The sequence below is a fragment of the Lichenostomus cassidix genome, chromosome 14, assembly GCF_008360975.1.
Source record: "Lichenostomus cassidix isolate B80296 chromosome 14, HeHo_3.0, whole genome shotgun sequence".
Lineage (NCBI taxonomy): Eukaryota > Metazoa > Chordata > Aves > Passeriformes > Meliphagidae > Lichenostomus > Lichenostomus cassidix.
In genome coordinates, this window is record NC_139495.1 from 3,493,600 (window position 1) to 3,513,825 (window position 20,226).

The window sequence follows — 20,226 nt, forward strand, 5'->3', positions numbered from 1 at the left end:
GGGCTTGGAACAGCCTGGGATAGTGGAAGATGTCCCTGCCTGTGGCTAGGATTGGAATGAGATGATTTTTAAGGTTCCTTCCAACCCAAACCATTCTGTGGTTCTAAAATTCTACTAATTGTGCAGCTCCTTTATGTCAATTAAGGCCTTAAAAGATATTCCTATTTAATTTTGGGGCTCAGAATGTTTAGTCAAAATAAACCCAGAACTCAAATTGTAGCTGCATTGGGAGGACAGAGGAGGAAAAGTCTAACTACAAGACAGATGGATAAAGTACTGTTTTCTGACCTCACATGCTTAAATGAAAACAATTATTATAAATTACAGGGGAACGCACTGGAATAGTTTAACTTTCAAAATAACAATGTTTCACTTCATGACAAAACAAAAGCTGGGGCTGGAGGCATAGTTTATAAGCCCCAGGGGAAGCATGGTGGATCTCAAACACACACGTCCATATGTTCACTCTGCTGCGAGTCAACAGCTGCCCAAATAACTGACAAGGGATCAAAAGTGGGGTGTCTGAACTCTAAACACTGCAAGGTGTGCAGATAGAGACTTCCTTCCTACATAAAAGGAAAAAATATTGAACACACTGTCCCCCCACTGCTGCAGGAAACTCAACCCCTCCTATGACATTACACTGGAAGGATCCAAGTTTGTCACCCAAAACCAGCAAAGCAATTTCAGGGCATTTTCTCTTTCATATATAATTTTATTTCTGGTTATAGAAACAAATGCTAAGAGGAGAAGCAACATTCCCCAACCACATACATCAAATTAAGGTAACAGAACAGTTAAAATAAATGGAAAAAAAAAAAAGTAGAAATTTAAAACTTTGTTATAGCTTTAAAATATTAACGTTCTCGATACATTAGAAATCACATTCAGATCTCAAATTACTTAAAAAATGTATGGCTCTATATTAAAAAAACAAACAAACAAAACCACTGTATCCCATTTGATGTGGAAAGGCAGGTCCTGCTCCTGGGGTGCAGGATCCACCCTGGTGGGAGCCACGTCTGCCTGTGCAGTTGAGCATCTCCCAGGAGCAGTGCTGCAACATGGCCAGAGAAAGAACATGAACTTCACATCCACTGCCCCACGTGGAGCTTCCCCTTTGGGATACACACCTGCTTTTTAAAAAGCACTGGTAACGAAAACAAGTCACAAAAAGAAAAAAAAAAACCAAAAAAACCAACCTTTTGATATCAGCTGCAAAAAAAAAAAAAACCCCACAAACCCCAAAACATGTAGCTGGAGGAATCTTGCACAGGCAACACCAGGAACTGAAATGCAAGCATGGCTTTTGTTTCCCCTTCCATCACCTTCTTATTTTATAAAATAAGTGCCAAACCGAGGTGAAAGGGGTAAGGCTGGCCCAGATCTCTGTAGCAAACCCTTCTGTGAAGACATTGAGGTATTTCAGGTTCTCCTCTCAGCCTTCCCCAGGGACTTGGTGGGAATGAGCATCTGCAGAACAGGGGGAGAGTCGGATTTTTCTGAATTTGGTTTTTTTTAGAGCAATTATTCCGAGTTGGATGTGAATTTCTAGCTTTACCATCCATTGCTCACACACAGCTTTTGATTTATCCCTAAACAGCTTTTAACAGTCCTTTGGATAACAGTCCTTTGGATAGCTACAGACTCTTAAAATGCTCTTTTTGGCTCCATGGAGGTTGGCTGGCAGGCTGGACAAGGCCAGTCTCCTCAGCACAAACAGCATGTCCAGAACCCAACACATCACATGGTCTTGTAAGATTTTTGTATTTTAAAGCAATTTTCTGTATCACTATATTTGAATGAGTTTGGTTTTGTTGTTTATTTTTTTAAAATTTTTTAAAATTTTTTTACATTCTGTTTTCTATTAAAGCAAAAAGATCTTACAAACAATACTCTGGTTCCCTCCACTTCAAGCCCATTTGAGGGAGAAAAAAAGGGAGAGATTAAGCAAGTTTAGGTTTACAGTAATTCAATTGCTACAGAGCCAACTTGCCTGCTTAGCAGCCTGCCCACCTCCCAAGAGCAGCATATAAATCAGCAGAACATCAGGATGTTCTGCACCAGACTTTTAGCAGCAAGACAGTGAAACAGAAGGAATTCTCACTTTTTCTGCTCCATTTAAATCTCATTTTTCTTCAGCTACCAGACATTTCTCCTCACCGTTGCCCTTAGCTTTAAGGAAGGCTGTGTCTCAGACTGATTTCAGTGAAACTGAGGTGGGGTAGAAGCAGGACAGAGAGGTCCAGATCACAGCACAGCTTGGCAGCAGACAGGAGGCAACAACCAAATATTAGGGTAAGTCTGGGTTTCACAAGGGCTGTTTTCTGCTGGATGAGGAGGAAAGCTGCTTCCTTCCACTGCTCCTATTCTGGTCACTCTGCCTATCACCAGCCCTGTCCTCCCTGAAGCACTGAAGCCCCAACACCAGCCAGTGATTGCTGAGGTGAAGCATTCACTCAGATCCTCATAGAGAATTCTGCTTCTGGAAGAGCAATCAGGATTAGGAAGTCAACTATCACCTGCTTTTAAGAATAATTCTCAAAAGATCCATGTGGTTCAAAATACACCCTTCTGTGAATTTAGTGATGCCTGTGGAACTAAACCACGCCTGAAATTTGGCCAGTTTGGTAAAATTTACTCCCTATGAATGGAAACATTAGAAAAACTCTTCTGTGCTTGTTTTTAAGGGGATATAGACACACCTCACCCCACCAAGAGACAGAAGCATGATAAAAGGAAAATTATCTCACCACAGAGGAAAAGAAACTATTTCATAGTGCCCCAGTGTTAGCTTAGCCACCTGACAGGGAGGAATTCCTCAGCATTATAGCATCCTCATGGATCCCCCAGAACCTTCCTCTGTTAGAAATAAGGTCCCATTACTTACAGAGCAGACTCTGTAAAGAGCTCCCTGATACTGTAACTAGAGAGAAATGCAGACAAGAAAGGATTCCAGCTTTCATTAGTGCCATCTGGGGGGTTTTCTTGCCAGAAAAGCAGCGTGGACTGGGGTTGCTGAAAGCAGGACAAAGGCAGAAGCAGGGATCCTACACAAGGAAGATGCAAGTACCAAGCTGCCTCTTGTGCTCTGCGAGAGGAATGAAAGCAATCACTGAAGTAAAGCTGCTTCCACTGGCTGCTCACATTCATTACAAAAATAGGTTCATCGTTCTTTTAGAGTCAGTGCCTGGTGCAGGAATTTACCAACATACTGTATAAAAGTCTGTGTAAGTACCATTTAAGAGAAAGAAATAGTCATGGACCATTTATATATCTATATTGACACACACGCTCACACACTCACACGTTAATAAATATAAATTTTATGTTTACACAGATCTAATTTAATATTCTCTGAAAAAAAAATATTTAAAGGGTTTCTTCCTTAGCTGCCACCCATGAATTGTCAATGTTTTTTTTTTCTATCTTGAGAGCAAAAGGGTAGATTTGACACAACTACCCTCATGCTCTGAAACTTAAAGTGACACATAAGGAGAGGACCAACCATACATTCTGAAAGGTTTTAATTCAGTGTTGGTAAATTGAAAAGGTATCAAAAGAATTTTCCGAACACATAAATACAAACGTCAAAAGTGGATTCAAAATTTGGAATTTAAATATAGTGCTCCAAGAAAACCAAGTTATTTTTCAAAATGTCTTGCTCAGGCCAAAGTCAAACACTCCCTGGTGTGTTATTGCCCCATGAAAGACCCCCTAACAGAGAAAGCCCACCCTCACAGCCATGAAATCCTCACTGCTGATTATGGTATGTGACTCTATCCACACCTGAGTGCACAAACACATGCACTGCCCTGCAAACAACCCACCCAGCAGAGAGAGATGCTGATCTAACAAATCACAGCCCCACAGCTGCAGATCAACATGCAAGAAGGCATCGCTTCCCAACCCCATCAGCTCCAGCAATCCAGATGACCTTGTAGTGTAACTGTTTTCTGCAGCACAGCTGGCTCCGTTGGAAGCTACACTTTCCAGCAGTAGTGTATGCTATAGTAGTAGCAGCTTGGGCATAATTTTTCACCCAGAAGGACACAAAAAGTTATACAACAGATTGTTCAGTCATGTAATTGCAACCTAACACAAGAATCCTCGCCAGATGCAGACCTCCAAGCAATGGAATTAAATTAGGAGTTGGGCTGAAGGACTCTGGAGCTGACAGAAATAACTACAAATAGAGGGGAAAAACTGATGAGGAGCAGAAACAGGAGTGGCCCAAGAGACTGGCTGGCAAGAGAAGACAGAGCATTTGCTGCAGGATGGCATTTGCAAACTCAAAAGCTCAGTGTGCAGCAAGGGCAAAACTATGAAGTAAGTCCTGTTCCTTTAGAGGTTCATTCTTAATGCCCTAGTCCAACTTATTAGCAGCAGGACTTAAAACCTCAAAGATTTTGCATCAGAGTAGAAACTCAAGGCAAGTTGCACATTGGATTGAAACTATCACTCGATAAGATAAAGCACAGATAGTTTTAAAAGTGATCAGGATCCTTCAGTGCTGCTTCCTGCTCAGAAAGACCCAAGCTAGGACCGTCCCTTGGAAGAGAGGGACATCTTCAAATACCTATGTGCAAAATGCAGAGGAGGCAGAGCTGGGCTCTTCACAGAGGCAAGGAAAAAATGCAGCTGCATGGGAAATTCCTCTTATGTGGCTGAGAAGTTTTCACCTTGTGTGGTGAGTGGATTCTCTATGGAAAGGTACAGAACTATTGCTAGAAGAAATCCTTGTCATCCAAGATCCCCAAACCCAGGTATAGCAGGGAAACACTTCTCTTTTCACCTTACATTTTGACATTCATTTACATAGCCCACACAAGTGATACCAAATATCTCACTGGGAATGCCCCCTTGCTAACACTGATGAAAAGCTCCAACACCAATGGGAAAAGTGCTCCACACCACACTGCAAGAAAGCTCAGGTCAGATGCTCTCACTTGCTTAGATACAGGTGCCCAGCCTTCTGTGCTCCAAGTTTTATTTCACTGTGGGCATTTCCCTACTGAAAAAGGCAAAGAAAAAAAAGAGTGGAAATTAACTCTGAATGACAACTCTAAGTCAGTACACAAGACAGATGTCTGAAACATGCAAAATCAAGTCTACTCCCCCAAAATCTGATGCCAGGCCATGACATTGATTGCAGAAGCACGGTAAAGGCTTCAGCAGTTCTTTTTTCTTACAAAGCTTTTAACATGTCTCTGAAAACATCCTCCAGAACAAGCTCTGCCCAACAGTAACATGTCTAGAACACAGCATGAAAATTAATACAGGGTGACCAAATTGACCTTTCTCAATCTGCTCTGGAGCTCCACGTATTCCACAGGTATTTTCATCCTTGAGTCCTCAGGCAGAGCTTAATGCAAGGTGCTGCTCCTGTCAGTGGATAAAAATTACTGGATATGCTACAGGGGACAGCGTTAATGGTATGGGGGAAGGAGGAATATGGGAAGGAAAAAGAGTTGAAAAGAATATATGAGCTAATCATGAACTTCAATTTTGTGCTCAGCGCTGTGCTGTGTTATCACTAAATCAGATTAAATTGATCTTTCTCTAAAAAGCTTTCTGTATCACAAGAGCCAAGGTCAAGACAAACAACATGGAATTCCAGTGGCATAAAACAAAGAACAACTGTATTCAACTCTTGCAAACTGGGGCAAAGAAAGTTGCTATAAACTAACTGTGATCAAAGTAAAATTAATCAATATCATTGCCTAAGGTGAAAAAAAAATCAATAGGGAATGGTGGAAAGTGAATTCACACATTAAGAACTTGGCTTTACAGTGTTCCCAAATCTAAGTTATCACAGTTTAAATATTCAATATACCTTGACCTTTGTTACACAGACAGCAGAAAATCCACTTTCACCTCCCCATAAACCTCCTTCAGTTAATGTAACTGAGGATCAGATGCAACTTTTTAGACAATAAAAACAAGTAATATTATCAATTTAAAATAATCTAAGTACTGCATATAACCATTAAGGCAAACATTTTCTTTCTAGGTGAAGTCTTAATTCTACCACCACATGAATTTTCACTCCTCTGCAGGCTGGACAATCAGGACTGGTATGCAAAAAGAATGGTGCTGCCTTCCCGACTGAGCAGTGTTGAAAGAATTCATCTGGAGGCCTGAAACAAGTTATCTCCATCTCACATGTTCTGGATGAGGACACTTTTCCACAGCTCTCAACATGACTTAGCAAGAACACTTATTTTTCCTGGTACCAGGCAATGTTTAGGCAAACCTACCAAAAAAATCTGCAAGTGGCATGGCTGCTTCCTACAGTAGCAGGGGGATGCTGCAGAGTGACAAAGCAAAAGATCCCCTGACAGGATGAACTGACAAGTTCCAGACACCTCAAGCATAAAGGGTGAACAGAACAAAGATTTGCTTATCTTCAACTCCCATTTGAATCAGCAGGCATCAAAGAGAAAGTGTTATTCTGCTCTAAATACTCAGGAGGCAGATCTACACATGCAACCTGAGGATGGACTTTCAAGAGGTATCTACAAAGCAACAGCTGGTGGATGAAGACATTGTCACTCAGCTGATGTCTTTCTATGGTGCTGGATTAGTTTACAGAAGCTTAGAGCCTAATTATTCAGACTCTTCAAGACAAAAGAATCAGCGGAGAAAAATCCACAGAATTTTGGCAGCTCCACATCCTGACCAGTTTTCTCTTGGTTTTTCATCTTGCTCTGACTCACCCAACATTCTGGAAACGCAAGGACTGCGGTGCTTCCGGAGCACTCCCGAGCCTCGGGGCTGTTTCAGAGGCGTGCCTGTATCTAAACCAGCAGTCACCCGAAAGTAATGATTCATCACAGATAGACTGTGCTGCACTCTCACTTGCGCCTTCTGCCTTGAAGTTCATTTTATCGACTCCTTGCTTTGAAAAGGCTACAGAAAACAGAGCTAATCCTGTGCTTTTTCCACTGTGCCACACCTAGCCTTCCTAGCGGGAGAAGGGACAGCTGGAGGCCAGCCTGCTTCAATTACTTTGTGGTCTCTAACAATCCTCCTTCACAAAACCATTTCAAAGTAACAAAATCCCATCTAATAACTTGTCACTAAGGGCACACACCTGAATTCTGAAAGCCCAGCTGAGAGAAATGATCTGTCATGAATATTTTATGTGCCTCTCTCCGCAGAAAGTAACCGCAAATCACGAGACCAAGAAATTCTTTCCTTCTCTCAGAACTATTTCTCACAAAACAATGGACTTGAGAATTAAACATGTCTGGGTTTTTTTCAAGTGGTGGGACTTGGCTATTTAATAGGATTTGGCAAGGACAAAGGAAACCTAGAAGGGAACAAGTGATGCCAGCTGTTACCTTGTGGATTTCCTCCCCAGATTCCAGCAGACACCAAAGGGCTGTGCCTTACCCCTAATCCCCATGGATATGCTGACAGTATTATTTACTGCACACTGGGGAAGGCTTTTTGTAATGTTTCTGCAGTGGGCTTTGCCCTGTCAGACTGCTCAGGACAGCAAATCAATACAGATGGGGGATAACCCACCAGAAGCACAGCCCACCCCTCCTAAGTCTCTCTTGCCACTACCAAAGCCGTAACATTTGCTGAATTAAAAAATCACTGCTGTGCTGCCAGAAGACATGTTAGCCAAGGGGATTGCAAAGAGGTGTAAAGCCAGAGGGGGTTGCTGGAGGCTCCAGGCAGGGCTGGATTTCTTTGCCAGTCATAAGGTGTCACAAGCACCCACTGTTCCACGTGGCTGAAGTGAGTCAAATCTACCTTCCTCGAAAGACATCCTTGTACTACCTGAGGAGCCTGGAATAGTTTGAGTAAAGGCCTCCTCCTACTGGCCAACCCAAATGGTCCTCAAGGCAGGAGAGATGGGAGAGGGAGCCAAGCAATGAAAAGAAACCTCTAAATTCCTTTTGGTAAAACTGTTTAAGACCTCCAGTGACTTTTGCCACATGGACAATAAAAGATTAGAAGTCTTTTGCCTTGGTCTACTACACCCTGACAGAATTTGTATGAACCACTGTATGACCTCTGCTGCCTCTCACCCAAGCCCTCAACTTCCCTCTCCACAGAATAACACAGGAATTTTGCTGTTAGCCATGGAAGAGGCTCAGGGACAGCCTCCTACCCAGCCCTGACCTCCTGACCATGATCCATCAAGCTGAGGACCACACCACCACAGGGAGGTGAAGGTTGACTGCTTTAGTGCAGAACATCAACCAGTATTTTCTCAAGTTCATAAAGACAGTGGCCATGCCTTCACCTACAGTGCTAATTTGAACAAAAGCTGGTGCTCCACACAAGCTGTGATCAATCAAATGCACACAGAACCTCCTGGAGACACCCTTCCCCATGTGATCCTCAGGCATCAAGATACTTTGGCTGTTGTCCAGAGCAAGTGATGAATAATTGTAAGAAATCATTGAAGATACAAACCCCTTTGTTTTTAACATCTTTACAGGAACCAAGCTAATACAGTTCCTCTGTCATCCTATTCTCCCTCAGAGGGAATGAAGAGAAAATGCACCAGGAAATCCAGGTGGCTGAGCCCTGTAACTCTTCCTCCTGAATCCCCACATAAATAAGCATTTATATTCAGAATTTTCTGTTTTAAAAAAACAGAATAATTTGCCTTTTTCTTTAAGCTTGGTACCATGCTTCTTTCATGTTGTTGTTGTGAGATACTGCACCCATCTTTCAGCATTTGATTGCCTTAGGTGACCTTTTTCAAAAGGTCCTATGGTTCAAAGCTCTCAGAAGTGTGGTATTAAGGCATAGAATGTGAGGAGTTTTCTTTCCAGGGAGCAGACTGTATTTGGATTACATTCCTTTAGATTCTGAACTGCAAATCCCATCCCCTTGGAGCCAAAAGGGGAAAAGATAGTTAAAAATATCCCAGCAGTCATACAATCAGTTGTCTGTATTTTTTTGAATCTTAAAAAAAAAAAAAAAAAAAAAAAAGAAAGAAAGAAAAAAACATCCCATAAGTAGAGACAGAACAGAGTTCCAGATATGGGTTCTTGGGAGGGGTTTTCCATTCTTTTTTGGCACCTTGTGATTCTAACAGCTGTTGTCCTCCCATTGAAAAATCTGCCTTTAAAAAGAGCTCTTTATCAGCTGTGTTTTGAGCTGTTACAGTTGTGGTTGGTTTCCTGTGAAAGCTGCTTTAGGCCTCCTGCCATCCCATGCCCACCCCGCCATCACTCCAGCTCCTCCCACCGCTTCTTCATTCACTGGTTGCCTGTCCTTGTGGCACTGTGGATGTGATGACTCCAGTCTGGGCTGGCACTGCTCCGCTGGGCTCTTCTAGCCGAGCTCTTTTCACTTCAGGTTCGCTGGAGGAAGCTGCTGCTGTCTCTTCGGTCCCTGGCTCGCAGACCCGGCTGACTACAACAGGAGTGGACGAGCTGGCCTGGGCTGCAAGGAGCTGCAGTGGGTTGGTAAGAGCTGGGAAGGAGGAGAAGAGAAGTAGAATTAGTGGGATGAAGTAGCACAAGTGTTTGCTATTCCAAGGAAAGAAAGAAAACAAAACCCCACCGTCAAACGTGACGGCTGGCACATGGTCAACAGTGTTTTCCAGTGCATTTTGAAAGCCTTGCTTGCCTTGTCCTTCCCTCTCCCTCCACAATGTCAGCTTTTCAAGTTTACCAAACCAACAACAACCCCTCTCACATGAGAACTTTCTTCTTCCTATCCATTATCAAACTAGAGGAGGATGACTGCTAGCTAAGTATTCACCCCCAGCAGGGGAGGATCAAGTTCTGGTTAAAATCACAGCACATCTCTTGGAGAGGCAGTTCTGATTGTAGGTGGCCAGAGAATTTCTCATGAACTCCCACATCCATGTGCTGGGCCTTGAATTTGGAGGTTTAGAGGCTCTCTTGAGCCCTGCTCACACAGGAAGAACAAACCAGGCTGTTGGGAAATAGAATACAAATATTGAGTGTACTGACATCTCACTTGTAAAAGGGGCAGGAAAGAGCTTACCCTAGACAACCACATGTGTTCCCATCAGAACTGGGATCAGAACTTAGGAATTCCTGGCTTCCAATCTTGTATTGCAGTACTGACAAAAGGTCTCACCCTCCCATTAATAAAAGTGGTGAGAAAAAAGACCTTTTGAGTAGCAACCCTCTGTAAAAATGTCTACAATTCCTAGTTCCAGACAGAGAATGTGCTTACACACTGACTTTGGCACACAGCACTGCTTGGAAAACAAAACACATGCAGTTTTTGGACTCTGCATCAATCAGAGAGGAAGCCAAAGGGGACTCAGGAGACAGCACATCCTCTGCCCTCCAGACTCATTTGCAAAGGATGGGATGACTGAACATCAGTGCCGTGTTCATTGCTAAATGCATGAAAAAAGGAGCCCTAGGATAAATAAACAAAGCAAACAGAACAAAGGCCCTCAAAACCCAGTAACTTCTACCAAGGCATGAGAAGGAAGCTGTAGAGTATCAAGAGGATGAACGGAAAAAAAATAGGGTAAGGATGAGGGCAGTCAGCAATTACAGCTTAGTGACTTAGAGAACCTAAATCATGCAGCTGAAGAGAAGTTAACTTAGTACAGATGAGAGTCAAGAGACTTAGGCTTTGTTTTGTGAACCAGAAAATTTACTGTCACTTGCAAAAAAACTCAAATGCAGTTGGAGTATTTCCCATTTTGATGGGAGTTAAAAAGCTTGGTGAGATTAAAGTATTTTAACATAAAAATGTTACATAAAAACCTATCTGATTCTGTATTAGACAAACACTGCTGCTGGGTAGTAGAAGCGATCTGATCTATAAATATCTTATAATAATTGCATAAAAACCTTATTACTATAGTTTTTGATAGCTCCAATGAGATTCTTGCAATTCAAGTGCAAGCCAGGTGATAACTGTGGCAGAAAATTCTGTAGAAACATTCCTACCTTCAAGAAAAGCATCCAAAGCCCAGCAGTGCCCTTAATTTCAAACTCCCCAAAAGCACCACTCTGAGGCAGCAGAAGTGCTTGGCATATCAGTGAAAAAAGCCATAAGAAACCTGGATATTACCATCCCTGAGTGAATAAAATCTGAGGTGCTGAGCAAGCAAGAAGAGGAGACTGCCAAGACATGGCTTGTATGGAACTTAAAATAGCCATGCTTGACAAATGACTAGAACACATCCTGTGTACACAAAAATCCTACATTCATTCACCTAGTGAAATAGATCTTGTTTCTCTCAGGCTCTAAGACTTTAAGATGGGAAAGTATGTTATTTTCTTATTACTCTGTGGAGTCATGTTTCACAAGATCTAAAGAGCACCATGGAAATTTTATTATTTGGCATGCTGCAAGCAAAGGCTGTTGGTCAGAAGAAAATAAATGAAAACAGGCTCTCCACAAGAATCACTAACACTTTCAACAAGTAACCTCAAGAGGTAGAGAATCTCAGTAGTAATAACTGCATAGCCAAGGGCAAAGGAAGGACACTGGGCTTTTCTGCCAGAGAGCAGGACTTTTCCCCCAGGAAAGGGAGCAGAGGTGGATAGAAGGGTACCTCCCACTGACATTTCCAGCCCCAGATGTGGAAAAACTGCAATACCTGTGAGATGGACACATGGAATAACTTGATACACAGTAAGCAAGAAGAAAAAAGCCTTGCAGCTTTACACCCTGCCTGCTAAGCCCGGGGAGCAGACCCACCGTAGGCGTTGCCAGCGATGCTGTTGGTGGGCACGGCGTGTTTGCCGTTCTGGGTCACTGCCCGCACCGGGAGCTGGTGCTGCCCCAGGGCCACCGGAGCTGCCTGCTGCAGGATGGTGACAGTCTGCCCAGGGACACCTTGTGCCATCTGACTGGCCACTGTCTGGATGACACGGCTGGCTGTGGGGATTGTGGCAAACGCGATCGTTGGCTTCTCGTCCATGCCTGCGGGAGAGCAGAAGAGACAACAGTCAGTCACTACCCTGGCTTAGAGGCAGGTTTTATTCTCATGAACATACCTCAGGCTTACGGAGGTGAAAATACCACTCAAGATCAGGGATGAGTATTTGGAATATAGAATAGAATATTCTCTATTGTGCATTTAGTCTATCAATATTAAAAGCATTTTTCTCACAGCATAAGCCGTAAGAAAAATTTTTAAAAAAAAATCAAAACTGTCAATTTGACCCTTTGCCCTAAAAAGGCATCACTTCCCTTACTGGCACATTACAGCTGTGATATGGACAGCAGGCACTGCAAATCTCATAGCTTACTTTGCAATTTCAAACAAATTGGCCTGACTTTCAATACCACACAGCAGGAGAAGGCATTAAGATCTCAAACAATGCCTGGAGCCAAAAGTCTGCAGCAGCTTGCTGTCAGGCCTGCATGGAGGCTGATTTACAAGGAGGTACTCCCACAATTGCCAGCTTTTGCTGTGGAAGTATAGGAAAAAAACAGGATGGAAGAAAAACGAGAAATAAAAAAGGAGGGCTGAGTTGCTGTACAGAGATAACTGCTTGAGAGCACTCAACCACTCTTCTCACTTCCCAGAATAAGTAAAGGGGTCAATTCAGCAGGTGTGTAACAGATAGAGAACAGCATCCTGCTAGGCATGCAGGAAAGGAGAGAAACATCACTCTTCCAGGGGCTCTGTGGGTCTCAAAGAAGAGAGGGCAGGAAACACAAACCCATTAGGCCTGTAGGAAAAGAAGGTCTCCCCCCTTTTACATCAGCAGACAACAGGAATGGAGTTAGATGGGCTCTAAGCACTGAGCTGAAACCCACAGCTGATAGGAATGGGGAGAGAAAAGGCAAGGAAAGCAGGGAGTTCAGGAAGGAAAATGCAGCAACCAGGGAAAGTAGAGACTAGAAAAGGATACAAGTGGGAATAAGAGAGGGACAAGAGGGAAAGAACAAGCAACAGCAAGAACTAGTGCATGAAAGAAGGGAGCAGGTGACAGGCAGCTGCAACCTTAAGCACTTCAGGAACATGTATGGGATCCAGACAGGAATTTCTGGAGAATGCAAGTGAAACTCAAGCAAGATAACCAGTGCTGAACTAAAAATGCCAGTGGTTGTGCTACTGGAGGAGGGGTAGCTCTTTGTCATTTTTTCCTTCCCTTTAGAGAGGGACCATTGTCCCACTGCCCACATAAAAGCAGTCAGAGAAACCAGCCTTGCTGCTGGTATAACACACATTGACCTTGAAGCACTAAGACCTTCTGAAATAGGGAATAGACAAGGTGTTGTCTAGATCACAGCAAGAGAATATTTAACTCATTAAGTCCCCCAAGGCTGGAATTTCCAGCTTAGAGACAAAAAAAGGCCTTTGTTCTAACTGGTTTTTGAAGATTGCTTTAATGGGGCACTGCCTGCACTTCCAGAAGCACATGCTTTCCTCTACAATTCAGGCCTGCAGAAAAGAAGGGCTCAATCATTTATTTACAAGGCCATCCTGAAGCAGAGCTGCAGCCTTTCCCAGGCTTTCTCTTTTGGCTGGAAAATGCTCACACTTTCATAGCCAATATACAGGCATAATATCAATATTGGGGATAATTACAGAAGAATGGAGTGACAGGACAAGGGGGAATGGCTTCAAACTGAAACAGCAGGTATAGATGAGATACTAGGAAGAAATTCTTCCCTGTGAGGGTGGTGAGGCCCTGGTAGAGATTGCCCAGAGAAGCTGTGGCTGCCCCTGGATCCCTGGAAGTGTCCAAGGCCAGGTTGGAAAGGGCTTGAGTAACCTGGGACAGTGGGAGGTGTCCCTGCCATGGCAGGGGGATTGGAATGAGATGATCTTCAAGATACCCTCCAATCCAGATCATTCTATGGTTCTGTGATAATAAGCAAATTTTAAGCACTGCATGTTTTTTTCAGGCTCCAAAAATCTGTTAGCTTTGTCCCCCACAAGGCAAGGGAGCACAGCTGTCCTGCTCTCTGGTGGCGACAAAAAATGGATGAGACCTTACTTGGTTTAAGTTTTACCAGGAGAAACATCTTTTTTTAAGGCTCAGTGCCCAGTAAGTGAAAATGTTCAACCACTCTCCCCTCCAAGCCTGCTCAAGACTTATTAGCAGAGTAGTAAGGGAGGAGAAAAGCTACCTCGGTGGTCACCAGCTAAGTCCAACACTGCTCCTGCAGCCTCATGAGCTCCTCCTGCTGTGCCCTGGTTTGTGAGGATGTATCCATTTGCAGAGTTTGCAGAGGAGGTCACCACTCGGACCATGGTGACAGTGGGAGCTTGTTGGACGACGTGGATGGCGTGGCACGAAGGCTGCTGAGAAGTCACTATTGATGCTGGCATGTAGGCCACTGGTTTGGCCACCAGGGTGGAAGGTCGGGGAGGGACAGCCATAATCACTGGCTGGGCACTCACTGGAGATCCTGAACAGAAGAGAGAAGCACATGTTAATAGGAGAGGCAAAAAGAGCCCCATTTATTTCATCTGTGCCCTTCCAGTCTGCTCAGTGCTTCAGCAATGGCAGGAATGGAGGTAGAAATAAAAAAAATTCAAGGCTTCAAAAATACCACCTTCCAACTGCTCTTCCCCAAAGTACAAAAACCTTACTTGTCATCAGAGCACATTTCTGTGAAAAAAAGCTATAATAAACATCAAAAAAATCCCCCATACCAAGCTTTCATTAACCAGCTTTGCCTTCCAAATTCACCCTACACCCCAGATCAGAACAGCTGACAAGCAGATACTTACCAGGCCCTGGCCACAGCTCCAGAGCTTGGTGTAGCCAAGCTGATCTTATCCAGAGGCTGGTAAATTAGTGCAAGCGAGCTGTGTGCTGCCAGCTACTCTGCTGTCACACCCTTACAGCCACCTAGTTCAAGGTTACACCAGGTGTCTCTACACATTCTTCCCCCCTCATCCAAAGAGTAGTAAGAAAAACGGTTTGAAGTTGTACTTGCACCATCAGTCTCTAACAACAAAATGGAAAGAGAGTCCTGGATGCACTGCAGAAGCCTTCCTGTGGTGTCCTCAGCATGGCACGTGGTGGCAGTGAACAGCCACCCTCTGGAACAAGAGCTACTCACCAGGTGCGCTCTGGGAATACCGATACTCTGGAACTGAGGCTAACTTTGACCCAAAGTCGTGATCGTGTGGAATGGGTGAGCCCTCCCGTGACAGGCACTCTGGAGTCTGTAGGCCACTAGAGTGAGGGGACAGCAGGCCAGGGTGAGTAGGGGAGGCAGGAGCACTCCTGAAACACCAAAACACAGTGTTGGCAAGTGCAGATGCGTTTTGACCACAAGACAGCAGCAGATACCCAGAGTTATCTCCAGTACAGGATTCTCTAGGAAGGACAGCCCTTCCTCCACAATACACACTGCAGTGTTGCCAGGAAGAGCTGAAAGGTACAGTGACCCCACAAACACTCCAGCACCAAGTACTGTTGTGTTATTCCTTGCTGAAGGAAACTGGACTGTTCAGAGTAGGGTTAACATTTCATTCTTAGAGCCACTGCTGAAAGAGAAACCACAAGTGCTGCATGCTCAGATCAGTTTTATAACTTCAGATTATTCTCAAAGAACCTTTGTCAGTGTTTGAGAGTGACAGGGAGAAGAAGAAAGATGCAAGTAGAGGCAAGTGTCTGGCCCTGCATTTGCTTACAGAGCAGTTGCTCCCCCTCTTCCTTGTTGCCTCCCTCCCAACCACTTGGCTCCCACCTCTGGTCCCAAACACATGAGGAATTGTGCATTTCTTTCATGACAAACCAGAGTAAGAAGCTGAAAAATTCTCCTCCCGTTTCCCCCACATTTTAACAGACAGAAAATAGGAGGTGTGGGAGGAATGTTCCATGAAACTGCTCCAGCTAGTGCTGAATTCCAAGTCTTCTCCTCACAGCTACAGGGCTCAGAGAAGCTGTCATTGCATAAGGCAGTGGAGCTGACTGGAGCAGCCACACAGAACCCCCATTGCTTCACTGCTGACAACCACCATCAACCTGATCTTCCCTATAGGAGAGTGTTTTAAATACCACAGAAGTTATTGCCACTATGATCTAATCCACATCTAAACACAGCTTTCCTGAAATCAGAGATTGGCATCTGAAAACACTTACTCCAATGATAACTGCTTTGAATTTCTTTGAAATGATGCCAAAACAGATGCATTATTTGAAGTATTTTTGCAGGGTTTTTTTTGTTAAACACTTAAGAAGTCAGAACAATTTTCAGACTATCCCTCAGGACTAACTATATCACCTCTGAAACTACAAACAGAAGTTTCCTCACTGTACTTCAGGAGAAGTTTTAGTTTATTTTCTTTGTAATGAGTTTGGCACAGAGATTAGAGGAAACTGAAGTTACCTGGAGGAGAGAGGCCCAAAAGGTGTTCGGAAGCAGGACACTCCTCTTTGCCTTCGTTTTCTAAATGCTTGTTCTACTAGTTTGGCTTCAGAGGCAGGGTCAATTCGCCAAAAGGAGCCCTTTCCAGGCTCCTCTTGGGAGCGTGGGACTTTAATAAAGTAACGGTTCAAGGAGAGGTTGTGCCGAATGGAATTCTGCAGGAAGCAGAGGAATGAGGTGATTATTTTGCCATGGAAGAACTATGTAACAAAGACAAATGGGTTGCACCACACAGATTGGAAAAATAAATCCACCCTGCCAGAATCAGTGCTGAAGGTAGGAACAAGTCACTCAACTCGCAGAGCTCCAAAGTCACAGGAGAACAGCAGGAGAAAACTGGGGAGAAGCGTCAGAGTTTCTCCTAACCATGGTGAAAACTGGTACTAACCATCACTTAAATACATCTGGAGCCAGGCAGAGCAGTGACTGCTCTGTGGAAAGCCATGAAAGCACAGCTTTTGCTGAGGCAGGGGGAAATCACTATAAACCACATCAGAACTCTCCCAAAAGACAGGCTTTATTCTCGGCAAGCGGAAAAAGTTGCCTGAGCCTGTGCTAACTGCTCACCTGCCAAACGATTACCAGGGTGCCCAAACATGCCCTAAAGGGCACTGCATCTCACAGTAATCACAATGCCAGGCAGTCAACATGCCCTCAGACAGCTCTGGGAGGAATCCATTAGCTGTGTGGCACTCTGCAGCTCTCTAGATGACGACAAGACTTTTTATCCTTCCCATTGCAGCAGCCCACCCCTTACAGGGCGTAGCGCTGGCTTTTGGGATGGGGAAGGGCTCAGCAAGCCTCAGTGTGCCCAAACTCATCCCTCTTCCACTTTCAAAACAGAACAAAAGCTTTTCTAGCAGGTTTAGACAATCTCTTCACTGGTGAAGCCTTACAATGCCACTGGAAGGGAGAGAAAAAGGCAACTTCACTCCCTGCTGAAATGCAGCTCTCTGAAGGAGGATGCAGCAACTGGTTCACAAAGCACAACTCTGCCGAGCAGGTTAGGGCAGGAAGTGAATTCCACAATTAATTAGAACTGCAGGGAAAAGCCAGGGAGGCAGAAATGTATTTATTCCAACTGCACTCAAAGTGCACCAAGCAGTACTGCTCCTGCCAGTTGCACACAGCGAAATCAGCAGCTGCAAGAGCCTTTCCAGCTGTATTAGTGTTTTACATTCAAATGACAACACCCATTGCAGAGGTGTGATGCCAAGAAAAAGTCTGAAAGCAGGTGGAGCTGAGGTTCTTGAAACTTTGAAAGCAGCCCTCAAGTGAACAGTGAAGTTTGATTTAGCATGTGTTAACTACATCCAAAGTCTCCCATGAAGCTGGTCAGGTTTCCTTGAGCACCACAAGGAGTGCACAGACTCACAGTTTCCCAAGCTCCCACCTCAATTCAAAACTTGCAAACTGTGACTTAGGCAATGCAGTTGATACACTGGGAAAACAAAACATCTGTAATGATTTAAGGTACTATGATGAAAAACTGGAACCTCAGTTTTAGGCTGGATATCCTCTCCTTGGACAAATCATGCCAAACAAAGATGAGGTAAAGGATTAAGCAAGTATCTGGGCAGAGGTGTGACTGACAGCAAGGATGTATGAAAATAAAATACAAAATCGAAGAAACATGACTACAACATTAAAAGAGGAACCAGAGGGCCCAATAGTAACACACAACATTGCCCTAAGAAGTATTAAAAAAAAAAAAACCAAACTGATCACCCACAAACAAACTAGTCAGCTTGTGTTAAACAAATTCACTCTGGGAACAGTCAAAGGAGCTCTACTCCCAGTGCCCCAAATCTTTAATAAATGCATTTCAAAGCAGATAAGCCCTGTCAAAGTAGTTTAAAAGCTTGTCAGTATCAAGAACTCACCTGCCAGCCTTTGTCAGCAGTCCTGTAATATGGATAATGCTTGGTAATGTGGGCATAGATCCCACTTAGTGTTAATTGCCTGTCCTGTGCTGAAGATATAGCCTGCACAATTAGCTGAGCATAAGAATAGGGTGGCTTGGACTCATCCTAAGCAAGAAAACAAAACGAAACAAAACACAAAACAAAAATTTAGTCACCAACAAAGAATTCCTACACTGCAGTACACCACAACCCAATCTTAAAAAGCACACTGGGCTGTAATTTTCACTGATGCCGAGAGAGCAGCAGGGGCAGCTAAGAGAGCATCAGCTCTCCCATTGCTGTTTCATGCTGCCACCACCCAATTTAGCTCAAAGAGTTGTGTGCAAACAGAACTGTAGGGCTGAGCCAGATGAAAGTATCTCCTTCCATCTCCCCACAAACATACACAAACCCCAACTGCAATCTGTTTCTATTCCCCACTGAATTTCCCACACAAGCTTACACCAGCACAAGGAATAGGGTTAAGACAGGCAACTGGAATCAAGAAATAGAGGGTATAGGTACATTCACTGCTTTCTGTGTCCATGAATTAAAGCCTTCAGTTCTGCCCAACTACAGCTACACTCTGTTAGGAAGGCTTCATGCAGTATGCTATCAACCCTCCTCCCAGCAACAAGCCCAACATGAAACCTGAACCCATCCCTTCCCTGCTCCAGCAGGATTTGTTTCATTCTAGGAACTTTAATTTGTTTGCTAGATCTTGTATTTCCAACTCTTCAAATTACTCCATCAAGAACAACCCTTCTTGTCTCAAGGGAGAATTAAGTCTACAAAAAAAGCCATCCAGTAGTGTGCTCCTCCACCCAATCCCAAATCAGGTGGTTTTGGATCTGGAATTTTTAACTTTGATCTAAAGATCAGCTCACTGAAATTACATTTTATCATTCTAACCAAGTTATTTTCTAATCAAAATTCTACTTGCTACTCTCCTCGTTTAACGCCTACTTGACAGGCCTTCATGTTTGTTTTAAAGTCTGACTACAGACTTCTCATGACAAGGATCTGGTTTCTTCCCCTGCTCCTGCTTTCTCCAACTGTGTTTTGCAAAACACCATTAATTAAAAGAAGAAAACCAGATGTTGAATTTTACGCGCCTTTTCTTTATGGGACCTTGATTTATCAAATAAGCAAAAAAATTCTTCTTGCTTAAACACTTTAGCGAGTGATTTGAATACATTTTGGGCAGCTAAGCAAGCAAAGATTACCACTAAGCCAAGGACAGGGTGAAAGAATGATCTCAAACCCCTGGCAGACATTGTACACAGCACCCTTATGGCCAGGATATCCTTAAACCCCTTTTAACTCTAACCAGGACTAGCAATAAAGCCCCAGGTTTTAATAATCCTCCCAAGGAGCACTGCTGGGTAAGTAATGTGTGTGTGAACCTTTGGGCTGTCCCCGCCAGATGCATCTGCCTGCTGCTCTGATGCTGCCTTTGCCGCATACTCTGCTGCCAGCTGCAGATCCGAGGTAATGTTGTGAACAAAACGATATCCTGAGGATCCAGCACCACGTGGACTGGCTGGGCAAGAGTTGGGAACACTGGAGAGGCAAAAAAAAAAAACAAAAAGAAAAAAGGAAATACAGTTGTTACTTCATTTATTAACAAGGCATGCTGTTCTTACTCTCGAAGGTACAGTAAAGCTCTCAGGCCATGGAGAAACAGATGCAGTGGCCTTACTTTTGCCCCTGTGGCTTATCCAAAGCCCAGACAGATTGAGAAAAAAACCCAGCAGAGATAAAACTGGAATTTCTACAAAATCCTGACACTCCCTGCCACATACACTTCCTGCAATCACAACAGAGCAGTGTTTGAAAGTATTAAACAACTCCTTTGTGTTTAGTGAAGCACTGGAAACAATACAGGACTTCAAACAACACATGGTGTATCAGGGATGAATATTTAAATAAATGAATAGCTCGTTATTGCAACTTGTGAATGAACAACACACCAATCTCCTTATAACACAGATCATATTTAATC

General features: G+C 43.8%; 1 protein-coding gene across 1 annotated transcript in view; it reads right to left on the minus strand.

Annotated features, from left to right (window-relative positions):
* Positions 1-694: 694 nt before the first annotated feature.
* Positions 695-20,226, minus strand: part of FOXK1 (forkhead box K1) — a 56,032-nt gene continuing 36,500 nt past the window's right edge. Inside the window, exons 3-9 of the mRNA XM_085074523.1 lie at positions 19,628-19,784; positions 18,201-18,347; positions 16,279-16,472; positions 15,004-15,170; positions 14,062-14,343; positions 11,674-11,898; positions 695-9,447 (exon numbers count right to left, since the gene is read on the minus strand). Of these exons, the coding sequence (XP_084930649.1) occupies positions 9,227-9,447; positions 11,674-11,898; positions 14,062-14,343; positions 15,004-15,170; positions 16,279-16,472; positions 18,201-18,347; positions 19,628-19,784 (1,393 nt within the window). The 3' untranslated portion in view covers positions 695-9,226. The remainder of the gene's footprint in view (positions 9,448-11,673; positions 11,899-14,061; positions 14,344-15,003; positions 15,171-16,278; positions 16,473-18,200; positions 18,348-19,627; positions 19,785-20,226) is intronic.